General features: G+C 52.2%; 4 gene segments (V, D, J or C); all 4 read right to left on the bottom strand.

Annotated features, from left to right (window-relative positions):
• Window positions 1–815: 815 nt before the first annotated feature.
• LOC114507372 lies at window positions 816–2,245 on the bottom strand. The segment is given in 3 exon segments: window positions 816–916; window positions 1,708–2,019; window positions 2,112–2,245. Coding segments are annotated over 3 exon segments (462 nt in total).
• A 927-nt stretch (window positions 2,246–3,172) lies between these two features.
• On the bottom strand, window positions 3,173–3,743 carry LOC114507371. The segment is given in 2 exon segments: window positions 3,173–3,594; window positions 3,695–3,743. Coding segments are annotated over 2 exon segments (471 nt in total).
• Window positions 3,744–5,259: 1,516 nt separating this feature from the next.
• Window positions 5,260–5,830, bottom strand: LOC114507370. The segment is given in 2 exon segments: window positions 5,260–5,645; window positions 5,776–5,830. Coding segments are annotated over 2 exon segments (435 nt in total).
• Window positions 5,831–11,684: 5,854 nt separating this feature from the next.
• LOC114507369 lies at window positions 11,685–12,377 on the bottom strand. The segment is given in 2 exon segments: window positions 11,685–12,108; window positions 12,218–12,377. Coding segments are annotated over 2 exon segments (429 nt in total).
• Between the last annotated feature and the right edge of the window lie 2,763 nt (window positions 12,378–15,140).

The raw sequence follows: 15,140 nt of genomic DNA, 5'->3' as shown, positions 1-15,140 counted from the left end.
TCTCAGATGATAGTCTTTGCTTTGAGATTTGCTTTGTCTGATACTAACATTGCTGCTCCAGCTTTCACGTGATCAGTGTCAGTGTGGTGTGTCTGCTCCAGTGCACCTGTGAGCCCTTCTGCTGCTGGTGCAGGCTGCTGTGGCAGGTGGCACACATCTGCTTTTTTGTGTTTTATCCATGATCACAATCGATGCTTTGGAATTGAGGCATTTAGACTATTTGGAATTGATGTACATATTGTTCTGGTTCCCTTCATGTCTGTCATTTTGCTGTTTGTTTTCTATTAGCATATCTGTTCTTTGTTCCCTTGTTTTTTGTGTCATGCTTTCTTGTGTACTAATTAGGCATTTTTATAAGAGTTCCATTTCTGTGTTTGTTGGCCTATGAGTTATACAACTCTGCTATTTTCATGGTGGCTCTAGAGTTTGCAATGGACCCCTCGGCTTTATCACAGCCTACACCCCTCCACGTAGATCAGTAGACTCTCACAACGGTAAGACACCTATGCATTACTGGCTCCCTGTCTTGCTATTGTTGTCGCAAATTTTACTTTTACCCACAGTAGTCCCCCCTTAGGTGCAGTTTCACTTTCCACAGATGCAGTTTCCTAAGGTCAACTGTAGTCCCAAAATATTAAATGATAAATTCCAGGAAAAAAAGAATTTAACAGTTTTAACCGTGTGTCATTCTGAGTAGTGTGGTGACATCTCATAGTGTCCTGCTCTGTGCCACCCAGGATGTGGATCAGCCCCTTGCCCAGCGTCTCCACCCTATGCTCTGTCCCTGCCCATCACTCCCTGGGCCGTCTCTGTCATCAGACTGACTGCTGTGGGCGGGCAGTGCCCGAGGTCCAGTCACCCTTATTGTACTTAGTGATGGCCATGACATGCAGGGCCGTGATGCGAGCAACCAGATCTGCCAAAGAGATGTCAGAAAGTGCTTCCTTCAAAGTGAAAGGTGCGTGTGTGGGGGGAAAACAGTCAACGTCGGGTTCCATCAACCAATCAGGAGTTTCAGGCATCCACTGGGTCTTGGAAAGCATCCCCCCAAAATAAGAGGAGATCATTACAACTATTATTTGGGTCTTATTTGAATGACTTCCCTTTAAAACGTTCTCAAGTAGGGTTTTTATTAATCCAAGATAAATTTAAATTCTATTCAAAATATGCTAGAGAAGAAGGAAATAAAATGTAGAATGACTGCAGGATTGTCAAGAAAAATAATAAAACAACATATGGGCATGCATCAATGTCCATTAATGTGCATGACCGGTGTCTGTGAATGATTCCAATGACAGTTGTCACTAAGGAGTGTAACTATTGATTTTTAAGGCTGGTGGCTGCGTGTGGCCTAACAGAGCTCTGCATGGCTGCTCACATGTGGGCATCACGTGTCATCATCAGTGACACTCAGGACTCGGAGGTTGTCACACATCTGCTGAAACTTTCTATTTCACAAGAGAAGATTTTGCCACAGCTGAGGCAGAGCTCTGGGGCTTATCCTCAATTACAGAATGTTGAGGTACATGAAGGAACCCCAGAAATCCAGCATGCCATGTTCTAGTCATTACTGCCAGAAAAAGCATTGAACATCCAAATGCACGTATGCTCCTTGAGAAAGGAAGAACAGGGCAACTCCTTTGCTGGGCAGTCCGAACCATGAGCAGAGGGGGGCACAGGAGGGTGTGTGAGCAGGCAGTTGGGTACGGTGCCACACTGTGGTTGCACTGCTGGCACAGAGGTACACGGCCGAGTCCCCAGGCTCTGCAGGCTGGATGCTCAGAGTGGAGGAGGAGCCGTCAGGTCTCACAATGAAGAACCGATCCTTAGGCATCACCGAGGTGTCCACAGGTTCCTTGCCTTGGAAGTACACCAACAGCTCCGGGCCCTGCCCCAGTGTCTGTCGGTACCAGTAAAGAACAGTGTGTCCAGAAATTGGATCACACTGAAATGTCACATTCTGTCCCCTCTTGGTGACCTTGTGCCTGGGGGACTGGGAGACTCCAGCCTCTGTGTGACCTGGAACACAGAAGTTGACAACAGAAGGAGGAAAACAAATGGAATCGTCACACACACACACACTGGAGCTGCCTGGTTTTCTGAGGACTCACCGGCCTCCAGGAGACAGAGGGTCACCCAGCAGAGGAGCCTGGTGTCCATGGCAGGGTCAGGTCAGGAGTGGGAGGTTCCCCGGGTCAGGTCCTTGTGAGCAGGAGCAGAGGAGGAGGGACATCCCTTGTCCCCACAGGGCGGCTGCCGCAGTGACATCACTGCCTCTCTCAGGCCCCTTGAACTGAGGAATGTGTGATGTATGTGAGAGCACACTTGGGTGACTGGTGTAAATAGTTCTACACTCCTTTTACAACATAACCCATGCACGGCTGTCCTTTTTAGGGTCCCTGCTGTCTAGACCCAGGGTTCCCACGTGACACCTCATTCCCCTGTCTTCCAGGTCAGCTGGCATTTTCATTCTGACATGTCAATAGTGTCATCAGTACAACACACCGAAGGGTCAATTCATTGACTCTTTGTCATTTGGGACCTCCTGGCAGCACCCTGTTCTGTCACCATCCTCTCCACTCTCCCAGTTGCACATGCTCAACCTGGTCCCTTGCTAAGGAGAGGGTGGGCACAGGGGTTGACCCGGCTCTGCCCTGGATGCACTGACACACTCAGAGACGCACAGGTGGAGCGACGCCCTGGGATGTATTGGAGTGGGAAGCCCCTCTTCCTTCTACAGGTCTCAACCCAGGTCCCTGTCTGTCTGTGCTCACACTCCCATGTAATACCATGTCCGCACGGCCCACAGAGAAGCCTCTTGTGCTTCTAAGCCGCCCTGCATGTAAACACGGGTTTCTCATGGCTGCTTTCCAGAAGGAGACTCACCGTGACTGACCTGTGACACGCCTGCGTGTGATACACTAGTGGGCACAGACGTGTCTGGTTACTGATGACAGCCCACCCTGATGGCCTGTGACTGAGGTTGCTGAAAAGAAAAGCAAGAGCTGGGGAAGCATCATCTCAGCCAATGGAGCAGCTGCAGAGGACAGACAGGCAGCCAGCCAAGTGGACACTTTTGTGTCCAAGGCCCTGGGTTTGGTTGCAGGCTGGCAGACACTGGCCTAGAGGATGACCCCACAGGTACAGAAGGTCACCCTACATATACAGAGGGTCACCCTGTAGGCAGGGGCCACTGGGGGCTCCAAGGTGGAGGAGTCTGCACAGGGCTCCCCTGAGTCTGGGCACTGGCCCTCCCCCTGACTTTCTGTGCAGAGAGGAGGCGGCCGTGCAGCACTGTGGGTTCACTGCTGGCACAGAAGTACACAGATGTCTGGGCGGGGGTGGCCGACTCCAGCGTGAGGGGGAAGTCTTCTTTTTTTGATCTAGAGACGCTGTACCCATCGGGGACCTCTCCTTTGTCCTTGAACCCAACACCCGCTGAATAATGGATCAGCTTCAGCCCGTGACCGAGGTCCTGTCGGTACCAGTACATAGCGTTGTGGTTCAAGTCCTGGGAACACCTCAAGGTCACCGTCTGTCCTGTTGTCACAACCTGGAATGTGGGGGTCTGAGTGACCCCGGCCATCCCCAGACCTGCGGGGAGGACAGGGGAGCAGATGCTGCAGCCTCCAGGGAGCGGCTCGGTGCTGGGCCTTGGCACTGTCCCCACAGAGGGGCCCAGCCCAGGACCCACCTGCACGGAGGAGACACAAGGTCACGCAGCACAAGAGACTGCGGTTCATGGCAGCAGCCGGGCTGACTCAGGGTCCCTCTGGGTCTGTGGGTGGCTGCACAGGAGCAGGGCTGTCCAGGGAGTCTCTCTGAGGTGTCACTCCCACTTCCTGGACCCCAGAGCCAGCTTGTCACACGGGGACACACCCCTTCCCCAGAGCGTCAGATCAGAAGCAGACGGGCAGGGGCACAGCTCAGAGGGAGAAGAATGCGTGTGGCTGAACTGACGGGAGTCCCAGAGTCGGCCTCACCCTCCGTGTTCACAGTGTGTGACTCAGGTGTGCTTCGTCCTGCCCGCAGATCCTCATGCCGCCCTGGTCTGCTGTGTGTCCCCGTCCCTGTGCTCTTGCGTCTGAGGGCAACCCCTGGGGGCGTTCTGATGCCTTTAGGGCTCTGGGGCCCAAGTCGTCCCTCCGCCTCCTTTTCTACTTTGCTGGTCGTCCAGCATCCGCTCACTGTGCCTCCTCCCACAGGGCCCTCCTGGTCTCTGGTGGCCAAACCTCAGGGACACGCTTGTCAACACTTGAGGATCCTTTGACTCTGTTTTATCTCCATCCCCCGACCGATGGGACCCCTGCCACGTGCTCCCCAGGACTTCCAGAGTCACCTGAGAATGTGCTTCCCATGTTCGTGGTGAGGCAGCGGCCAGCACATCCAGTCCAGGGGGACACTCCCTCTCTGTGGGGTGCTCAGCTCTGCAGGTGCCCTGCTGGCCCCTCGGGTTACAGAGTGGTGTGGGGAGAGGCGGCTGCCAACAGGGAGAGAGTGAAAAATGCTCTTTTTAAGTTGAGGCATTGTTCCCCAGGGAATGTCTCCATGTGAAGGAATGCTGACATTAATTATAATGAATACAACGGGTCTTTAAACACCTGTAGCTAATCTCCCCACAGTCCCATGCTTTGCAGGATCCCCAACTTCCTTCAGGGCTCTGTGCAGGTTCAGGTGACGGGGACAGTGCAGGAAATTGTGCCTTGCTCATTTGCTGGTTCAATTCCCAGACTAGGGCACATGCCTGGGTTGCAGACCAGGTCCCCAGTAGGGGGCGCACAAGAGGCAAACACACAATGATGTTTCTCTCCTTTCTCCCTCTCCTCCGTTCTAAAATAAATAAATAAAATCTTTAAAAAATAAAAGAAATTGTTCCTGTGTTTGCTGTCATCATGAGGGAAGCATGGATATTCGTTCCCTTGAAGTGAAATGTTCTTGAAGCTGTCAGGGAAGAGATCAACAATCCCCGATGGTGTGTGATCTCCCCAGGCTCCCTCATCTAAACCCGGAAAAGGGCAGCCAATGTGGGCCCAGCGCTGGGAGCGGGGGAGGGGCAGTCGTGCACATCCATGTGTGTGGAGGGGCAGACTTGAGGGATTTCTGGCTCTTTGGGTTATGAAATCTGACACCCAGGAACAGGACTTCCCACCAGGTGTATATGCAGGACAATGACACCTAGGCTGCCATGATGTCTGTGGGCAACAATCCCACCCCATCTGCGAGCAGCAGAACCGGGCCTGGGGAAGCTGAGCTGCTCTCTCAGGCCTGAGCCTGTGTGGCTGGCAGCTGCCGCTTCCTGAGCGGGGCGGAGTGTTTCTGTGCAGGAGGCTGCCGCGCCTGCAGGGCTGTGTCAGGGCTGCTGGCACAGAGATACAGGGCCGAGTCGCTCAGCTCCAGCGAGCTCGCGGTCAGCTTGGAGCGGTAGCCATCCAGCGGCTTCACGGAGAGCCGATCAGGCAGGTTCCCTTTGTCTCCCTCTTCCCCATTGTAGTACTCAACCAGGAACTCAGGGCCCTGACCCTGAACCTGTTTGTACCAATACACAGAGAGGTGTCCAGAGATGTAGGAACACCCCAGCGTCACTTGCTGTTTTCTTGCTGTGACCATGTGTTTGGGGGTCTGTGTGACTCCAGAGTCCACTGGGCCTGTTGGGAGGAGACACAGAGGAGCTGGGGGCAGAGCACAGGGAGCCTCCCGAGGCAGCCACCACCCCCAGGCTTGTGTGTCAGGGATGTGACTGCGTGTCCAGACTTACACACAGTGCCCAGGGCTCACCTGCTCCCAGGAGACAAAGGGCCACACAGCAGAGGAGCCTGGGGCCCATGGCAGCTGCCCGGGACCTCTTCCAGCTCTGGGCGGGGTCCCCTGGGGTGAGTGGTCTACAGTTCTGTGCTCCCTGTGTGCTGATAGGAGCACTTGCTATGACGTCATTGGTCTGATGCTGTGACTGCTCTGATGGGACTCTCCGAGGAGGCTGCCCATGGTGCCCTGTATCCTCGGTAGGACCCAGGGTCCAGATTCTATTCACGTCTCCCTGTGCTGCCCAGCGCCGTGGCTAAGGGTTCACTGCAACTTCCCTGTATCCCTAAGTACCTCAACATTGTCCCTGCCTGCCCCTGCCTGAACTAAGTACCAGCTCTTGCTGCTGGCCCTACATCCCTTCTTGCTCTTCGGGCTGAAGGAGTTGCCTCCTTGGTGCCTCCTGAGGTGCAGGCAGGTCCCCTCTCCTTGGGCAGGAGGAGCCTGTGCCAGCTCGGGGCGTCCTAGGACCCCTCAGTGACTCCAGCTGCTTCCCCCTGCACACATGAGCCCTGAGGTCCCTTCACTGTCCTAACCTGGGCCACTTCTGGTCCCCCACAGTGCTAGGGGACAGTTAATTGTCTCTCTGCACCTGCCCCTGCCAGCAGGGCTGCCTTGCCCAAGTCCTTCAACCATGGATATTTTAAGGTTTAGCGGGACCTCCCACCCACTCCACAGCTGCAGGGAGGCTGCCCACAGCTGAAACCTGCCTCAGCTTCTGCCCTGTGTTGGGTCCCTGCCCAGGGCTTCTTAACCCTTTCCTGCTCTCCCAGACTCTCCCCAGAGCCCCTTCCAGGTCAGTGGTGTCACAGCGCCATCTGGTGGCCAGTAACTGACATTTCATTATCCTGTCTTCTGCCACAGCCCAAGGGATGGTGGGCTTGTCTGCCTGGTCTACAGGCAGAGGATTCCAGAAGCACTATCCTTTATATGGTATCTCAAAACCCTTAACCCTAATCCCAACTTTATTACCCACCATGACCCTATTTCTTTCAGCTTCCATGCTTAACACCCCACCCCGTTCCCCTGGAGCACTCTCACATCATCTGCAGCTACAGTCTGGGACCGGCTTCCCTCACATTGTCCTCTGAAAGGCAGAGGGAGAGGAGGGGAATGGGGGGAAGTAATATCTAGTCCAAGTAGGAAGGAAAACACACAAGTTGAAGGTTAAAGCATTTCTTTTATCTCCATTGCTCAAAATAAACATAATGCAAAAAAAGAAAAAAGGTGTATTGAGTTACCTCCAAAATGTAGATAAGCAAAAGACTGCGAAGATAATATATTACCTTCAAGATTGGAGTCAAATGTGTGTGAATAAATGTTAAAATTGAAGCACAAGTGAAATGTAACCCATACGGTTGGTGAGCAGTTGTGGAGAATAGACATCCAATGGGGAGCTGAGGACGCTGGGACTGAGGCCCCCACACACAGCCCACACGGGAGGAGCAGCCCGCACAGTGGGCACCTGCTCTGTGAGCACGGAGATGATTCGGGGTAAAGTGGCGGGTTGTGGGAGACAAGCAAACACGGGTACAAAACAGTGTCCTAAAGAAGCAGAGTCGTCCGGGGTGAGGTGCTGGGCAGTGACAGAAATGGGGACACAGTCTGGGAAGGGGTCCCTGATGGCTTCCCAAGGACAGGCAGCTGCCCTGGGAACCCAGGCCTTCCTCCCTCCAAGGAGGCCCAGGGACCTGAGCACAGTCCACACACGACCAGGAAACGTCCCCCCAAGGACTCTAGTTCCTGGGTGAGCAGGTCTGGTGTCATGGCTACCACAGTGTTTAGGTGGGTTTTCAGAGACTGTGACCGTCCTTACCTGCTGTGCAAGGTCAGGCTCCTGGACCAGGACTGAGTCTGTGACATCCAGTCCCACCTCAGAACTGAGGACTCCCAGAAGCCCATGATCCAAAGGCCTGTCCCCTCTGCCCATGGGCGGGGATTTGCCAGATGTCTGCCGCTGCCCCCACACACAGGGGCTCGATTATTTATATTTGTAGCAGATAATATATCCCAAAATAACACATAAAATAAATAAAAAGAAGTAAGGCATATTATCTAGAAAATGTCACATCATTGAGTTAAAAGAATTCAGGGAAATTACTTCAAGTCAAAATGAGAGGACACCAAGAAAAACCCTCATCTCTAGAAAGGATGACCCATAGGGTCAAGATGAAACCAAGAGGTCGTGGACACACGCTGCAGCCTGACACTCAGGATGGAGCGGAGGGAAAAAGAAAACACAATAGAGTGTGGGCTCCTTTAGCCTGGCAGAGGACATGACGCCTTTCTGGTATCACTATGGTGATTCTCAGTCAAAGACACAGAAGCTGTGAAGACCTTCACTCCCAACAGGAAGGCACGTTAGAGAAGTTGCTACGGAGCCCCCAAGGTGACAGGGCGGCTCAGAGAAGGGTGCGCAGGAAGAGGGTGTTGTCAGCATTCCAGATGCGGACAAGCCCTGAGGAGCGGGCACACTCCCCCTGCCCTGCAAAGCGGAGCTGTGTTGGGGACCGAGCCTCACAGTCCTACCGATGACTATTTGTGGCCACGATGTTCAGTCTGTGCCTTGGAGCACTGAGCTGGGTCTGGGAACCCTCATTATTTAATTATGTTATTTATTTACTTCCAGAGAGATGGGAGGGAATGTGAAAGAGAAGGAGACAAACATTGATGTGGGAGAGAGATATGCATAGGACACCTCTTGTATGTGCCTCAACAGGGTACCAGTTCTGCAATCCAGATATGTGCCCTGACCGGGAATCCAACCAGCAAGCCTTTGGTTGGCAGTACTACGCCCAGCCAACTGAGGCTCACCGGGCAGGGCTTTGTTCTGTCTGCCCAAAGCACAGCTGATGCCCAGAACTGCATCGTCACTGGGGAACGATGAGCAAAGAAGGGCTGCTTAGAGTGCGGAAGCTGCATGGAGGGAGAAGGATGAGGGTGTGTGCGCATGAAGGGGTGACGGGGTCACCCTGTGCTGGAGCTGCTGGCACAGAGGGACACGGCCGAGTCCCCCGGCTCTGCAGGCTGGATCCTCAGAGTGCAGTGGGATCCCCCTGGTCTCTCAGCAGAGAACCAGTCCTTAGGGGTCCCGCAGGAGTCTGGGGATCCAGGAGGTGAAAGTCCATCAGAAACTCTGGGCCCTGTCCCAGGACCTGTCAGCACATGTCAATGTCAAGTATCCATAAACCGGATCACACCTGAGGACCACTCCCTGGGCCCACTTGCTTGGAGACACCCGGAATGATGCCCCAGGAAATATCTGAGTTGGAAGCTCCAACTCCTTCTGCAGGGCTCGACCTAGTGCCCTCTCTCTGCTCATTAACCTCCATGTAGTATAAGGTGTCTCCCCGACCCACAGCAAAGCCCCGTGTCCTCCTTAGTCACCAGCACTAAAAACCATGTTTCTTATAGCTTCCGTCTGGAGGAAGACCCAGTGTCCTGCACCTTCAACACACCTGCACGTGACACTCACGGGGATCTCTGTGCATATGCTCCTCATGACTCCCTGCCCTGGAGGCATCACACTCAGGCTGATGACAAGAAAAGCTAGAAAGAGCAAACACCTTCCCAGCTAACAGAGCACCTGACAGGACAGACTGACAGACAGTGACAGTGCAGACTGTGTGTGAGGCCCTGGGCCTAGACCAGGCCTGGTAGACACTAACCTAGAGGGGGACCTCATCACACACCCAGGGTCCCCCTGTAGGCAGGTGCCTCAGGGCTCTCAGGTGCAGGAGTTTGCTCAGGGATCCCATGAATCCTGAGTGCAGGGCCGCAACAATCATTTTTGTGCAGAGAGAAGGTGGCCGTGCAGCGCTGTGGATCACCACTTTTCTGCTGGCACAGAAGTACACAGATGTCTGGGAGGGGGTGGCCAACTCCAGCGTGAGCAGGAAGTCCTCCATGTTCACTCTGGACGCACTGTACCCATCAGCATCCTCTCCTTTGCTGGAGAACCCAACACCCCCGGAGTAATATATCTGCCTCAGCCCATGGCCCAGGTTTTGTCGATGCCAGGACATAGCGTTATGGTTATCAGTCTGGTGACACCTCAGTGTCACCTTTTGTCCTGTCCCTGTGACCTTGTACCTTGGACTCTGGGTGATTCCTGCATCCAAGTGTCCTGTGGAGAAAGTGACAGACCTTTATGTTGTCATCCTACCACCAAGCCTGGGACTGAAGGCTGGGAATTCCAGGGCAGGAAGCCCACCTGCACCCACCTGCCCACAGGAGACAAAGAGCCACACGGAAGCAGACCCTGCTGACCATTTCAGGTCCAGCGCACAGTGTCATGTCTTCCAGTTCTGTCTGGGGAAACACAAGTGAGCCTCTCAGGGCCTCGGTGACATCATGGTCCGTCACAGATGCTTCAGCTACAGAGCTCACCTGCCTCCCCTCCCCCACAGGAACAAACCAGTGACATAGAGACAGCTGAGCAGTGCAGCATGGGAAAAATGTGTAAGTCACTTTTTAAAAGAAATCTTAGCAGTACGCATGCTTTCCCCTGAGTCTGGTAAGGAAATTCCTTCTTCTATGCACAGTGATACAATTCCTTACCTGTACAGGTTTTCCTCCCATTACTGTAGACTAGGAAATGTTCCCATAGCAATGCTCATGCTGGTGGTGACTTCTCTGATCAAAGTTCACTTCAAATACATTCTCCTAGCTTTTCTCTTTGCATAAACTCTAGATAATTTCAATGTCAGCCCACAGGGACCCTCTCCCTTAAGGGAACAAACCCATATCCAGAGAGTTTTCACAGCCTTGGGGTCAAGGCCATTGGAATCTGAGAACTACTTTACATTGTCTCATGATTCTCCCACCGGTGGGAGCCCAGCCACCCGAGCTCAGGTCTCTGCATGCTCACGGGTAAGAGTCTCCCCTGGTTCCAGCTGAGGCCCCGCGGGGGACTACACACCTGTGGCCCATGACTGTGCTTTCTGTGACAAAGAGAGGAGCCTCGTCAGTGACGTGGATGGGATATTCAGCCAGCGGTCCCAGTGCTGCTACCTCTTACACAGGTCATACCTCAGTGTGACGCGATTTGTCTGTGACTGTGTATCTTGATGTCACCTTGGTGGGCAACAACAACCACCCAGCAGTGAGAAAGGACATGGAGTCAAAAATCAGAGGCCAGGGGGATGTGACACTCAGCTGTTGTGTGCAGCTCCTCACCTGGGCAGATGTAGCAAATTCGGATTTCCTGATCAGAAGTGGTGGAGCTGAGGACAGGCTGAGAAACCCTATCCCCGCCCTGTCCAGTAGTTCAGAAACTCGCATTCCCCGCATGAGCTCCCAGAATGCTCCTTGACACTCCCAGAGGGCTTCTGCTTCCCTCCTAGGATCTCCTGATGGACTGGACATTCCCTGGGTCACTGAGCTCCTCTGTTAGGAGCATATCATGGCCTCGCTCTGTCTGGAACTATGACAGGACAGACACATGTCCTCTGTCTTGAAGCTCTCCGTCCTAGAAAATGGCAGGCAAACAGCCATGTACCCCACTCCTGAGGAGTGACCTCCCCATCCCAGCTCAGATGCTCTTGAAAGGGGAGAGGTTGTGCTGTTTTCAATCCTATGGGCCAAGGCTCTGGAGGGCCGATGGAATTGAGGGTCTTGTTGACCTCAGAGGCGTGGAGATAGAGGATGGACGTACATGGGACGTTTGGAACATTGACAAGCTACAGCTCCCTGTGGATGACATGGTGCACTGAGTGCTCCCTACTCTGCAAGTGGACACACGGTGTTCACCAGGACCGGGCACCACAACACACAGTGTGGACTCCACTCTGTCACAGAGAAGGGCTTCCTGCCATGTGCTGGGAATTGCACACTGGTGGCAGAGCTGGGAGAACATTCAGGAAGGCTCTAGCTGAGCTCAGCAGGGCAGGGGTGTGGCAGAAAACAATGAAAACCATCTGTGGAACTGGGCTGAGGCCCCCTCCCTCTGCCTGTGACATCAGCTGGGACAGGAGGGTTTGGGTACAGAAAGGCATGGGCCCTGCAGGGCTGTGTCTAAGCTGCTGGCACAGAGGTACACGGCCGAGTCCCCCAGCTGCAAGGTGTGCATGGCCAGCTCGGAGCTGTAGTCTCTGAGCTGCTTTCCTTTGAAGCGGTCTGGGAAGTTTCCTTTACTGACCTCGCGCTTTTCATAATACTCAATGAGAAACCTGGGTTCCTGCCCCCAATCCTGCTGGTACCAGAACACACGGTTGTGTCCAGAGATGGGGTGGCATTTCAGAACAGCCTCCCCACCACGGCGTTTGATGAGGTGTCTTGGGGACTGGGTGACTCCAGCAGCCACTGACCCTGTGGAGGAAGGAAATGGAGCTGAGACCATCCCAGGAGGCAGATGGACACTCCAGCAAGAGTCCAGGGTGCTGGGTTGGAGGGACGTCCCACCACAGCTGAGACTCACCTGGTCCCACCAGACACAGGACCATGCAACAGAGAAGCTGGGTGCCCCTGGATGATTCAGGCAGGACCAGACGGGCCATGTCTCTGCTCAGGGCTCTGGTCTTTGGGGTGAGACAGCAGAGGCTTGTCCCTCCCTCCCTTTGCTCTCTTTGGAAGGCTTGCCTGTGACGTCACTGTTCTGATGTCACTGTCTTTGTAGCATCTCATGGGCACCCACACCTCCTGGACAGGCTCAGCTGGTCCTGTGTCCCTGAGTTTGTCCATCACCTACGAGCAGGTGCAGCTGGCTGTGCTGAGTTGGGCCCCGAGGGTACAGGCCAGGTGGCCATCAGCACAGGTTCTCTCTGCCTTGAGCAGGTGCTCCTTGCTCTACACTGGCTCAGGTTACCCAGGCTCCTCCCTGAAGCCCCATCACACTCTCCACCAAACACAGGCTCCAGGAGAAACTTAACTCCATGTAAGGCCTACTTCATGGCTCCCTGCTATAACATACCCACGTGGTTGTCAGTTAATGTGAGAAGATAAGATCAGTGAACCTCAGATTCATCAGATAATCTGCTTCTTGCAGGAACCAAGCCAAGATTCTTCCCATGAATCTCCCTCCATCTCCCACAGGGTGCCATCAGCATCTTACTCCGTGGAACCACAGCGCCCTCAAGTGGCCACTTGTGCAGCAGCGCTATGGACCCTGCTGGAGCTGGCTGGGGTCTGCCTCAGTCATCAGGGAACCCCCAGTCTGGGTTCTGTCTAAATTAGTCATCAGGGGTCCCCAAGGACTCTGCACAGCTCCTGCTGCTTATTTACCTTTCTCAGGCTCACTATTTGCCTGTGGTGGTGAGGGAGGTGTGATGCCTTTTCCAAACGGGAATAAAAGTTATCAACCTGATCAGTGAATAATCATGGAAAGAGGACGCCATGCATGCAGCTGCCCAGGGAAGGGAAGGCAGGACCCTCAGCAAAGCTCTGTCTTCACCCAGCAATTCCTGGGCAGGGTGTACGCTGGGCTCCCATAAGCCAAAAAGTCTCCTCAGCGCTGAAAGAAACCCTCTGTGAAGACGGAACTAAGAAATGGTCTACTTACATGTCACTTTTGGTTTTTGAGAGCACCATCTTCAACTTGTCATATTTTTAAAAAAATTGATTTGTCTTCTTTAATTATTGATTTCTAGGAATTGTTTATACTTTGAATACATGCTCTTTTCAGATATATACCTATATGTTCTTAATATCTTTTGATGAACAGGATTTTTAAAATTTTCATAAAGGATAATGTGTATGTTTTTAACCTTAGATATCTTATTTATTTTTAAGGTATATTTTATTAATTATGCCATTGCAGGTGTCCCCATCTTCTCCACTTTCTCCTCATCTTCCCTGTATCCTCGCACCCTCCATCATTCCCCCACCCTTAGTTCATGTCCATGGGTTGTACATAGAAGTTCTTTGGCTTCTCTGTTTCCTACACTATTCTTAACCTCCCCCTGTCTACTTTGTGCCTACCAGTTATGCTTCTCATTCCCTGTACCTCTACCCCCATTCTCCTCCCTCATCTTCCCCACTGAGCACACTCCAGGTGATCTCCATTTGTGTGATCCTGTTCCTTTCTTATTGTTTGCTTAGTTTTTTTTTTTTTTTTAGGTTCATTTGTTGATAGTTGTGTGTTTCTTGTCATTTTACTGTTCCTAGTTTTTGATCTTCCTCTATTTCTTACATATGTACTTTTAACTTTTCATATAATAAGGGTTTGGTGATGATGAACTCCTTTAACTTGACCTTATCTGGGAAGAGCTTTCTCTGCCATTTCATTGTAAATGATAGCTTTGCTGGGTAGAGTCATCTTGGATTTAGGTCCTTTCCTTGCATGACTTCAAATACTTCTTTCCAGCCCTTCTTGCCTGCAAGGTTTCTTGTGATAAATCAGCTGATAGTCTAAAGGGAAATCCTTTGTAGGTCACTCTTTCCTTTCCTCTTGCTGCTTTTAAGATTCTCTCCTTACCTTTACTCTTGGGTAACATAATTATAATGTGCCTTGGTGTGTGCTCCTTGGGTCCAATTTCTTTGAGACTCTCTGAGCTTCCTGGACTACTTGGAAGTCTATTTCCTTCACCAGACTGGGGGTTTCACTTCATGATATTTTCAAATAAGTTTTCAATTCCTTGCTCTTCCTCTTCTCCTTCTGGCAGCCCTATGATTTGGATGTTGGAAGATTTAAAGTGGTGCCAGAGGTGCCTAAGCCTCTCCTCATTTTTCTGAAGCTCTTTCTTCATTCTGTTCCAGTCAGGTGTTTATATCTTTTTGTTTTCCCAAAGCATTGATTTGAGTCCTGGTTTCCTACTTTTCACTGTTGGTTCCCTGTATATTTTGCTTTATTTTATTCTGGGTAGCCCTCACTTCTTCCCCCATTTTGCAACTGAGCTCTTCAATTCTATGAGCATCCTGATTACCAGTGTTTTCCACTCTGCATCTGAAAAGTTGTCTATCTCATTGTCGCTTAGTCTTTTTTCTGGAGTTTTGGTCTGTTCTTTCATTTGGGCAATATTTCTTAGTTTCTGCACACCTGTTCTGTAGTAAGGAGCAGAACCTTAGGTATTCACCAAGGTGAGGCAACCATCTTCAGTGTGTTGTGAGGCTGTATGTGGGGCAGGGGTCCCTGAGGGAACAATGTCACTTGCTCGGTTCTCACAGCCTTTCTGTCACTTCTCTCTCATTTCCCACAAGCTAATTGTGCATTTTTAGGTAGGTGCTGATTCCCAGGTGTGTGGGTTTGTATACATTCTAGGACCCCCTGGGCCCTCCAACAAACTCTCCTGTGAGACTGGGAGTTTCTCCCACCACTGCATCCCCCACAGATTTTTACAGCCAGAGGTTTTGAGTCTTCAGCTTTCTGTGATGAAACGCTCGGTTTTTACATAACACTGAGGAAA

This window comes from Phyllostomus discolor, chromosome 10, assembly GCF_004126475.2.
Source record: "Phyllostomus discolor isolate MPI-MPIP mPhyDis1 chromosome 10, mPhyDis1.pri.v3, whole genome shotgun sequence".
NCBI lineage: Eukaryota > Metazoa > Chordata > Mammalia > Chiroptera > Phyllostomidae > Phyllostomus > Phyllostomus discolor.
Note: the sequence above shows the minus strand (reverse complement) of the source record. Positions and strands in the feature narration are given on the sequence as shown.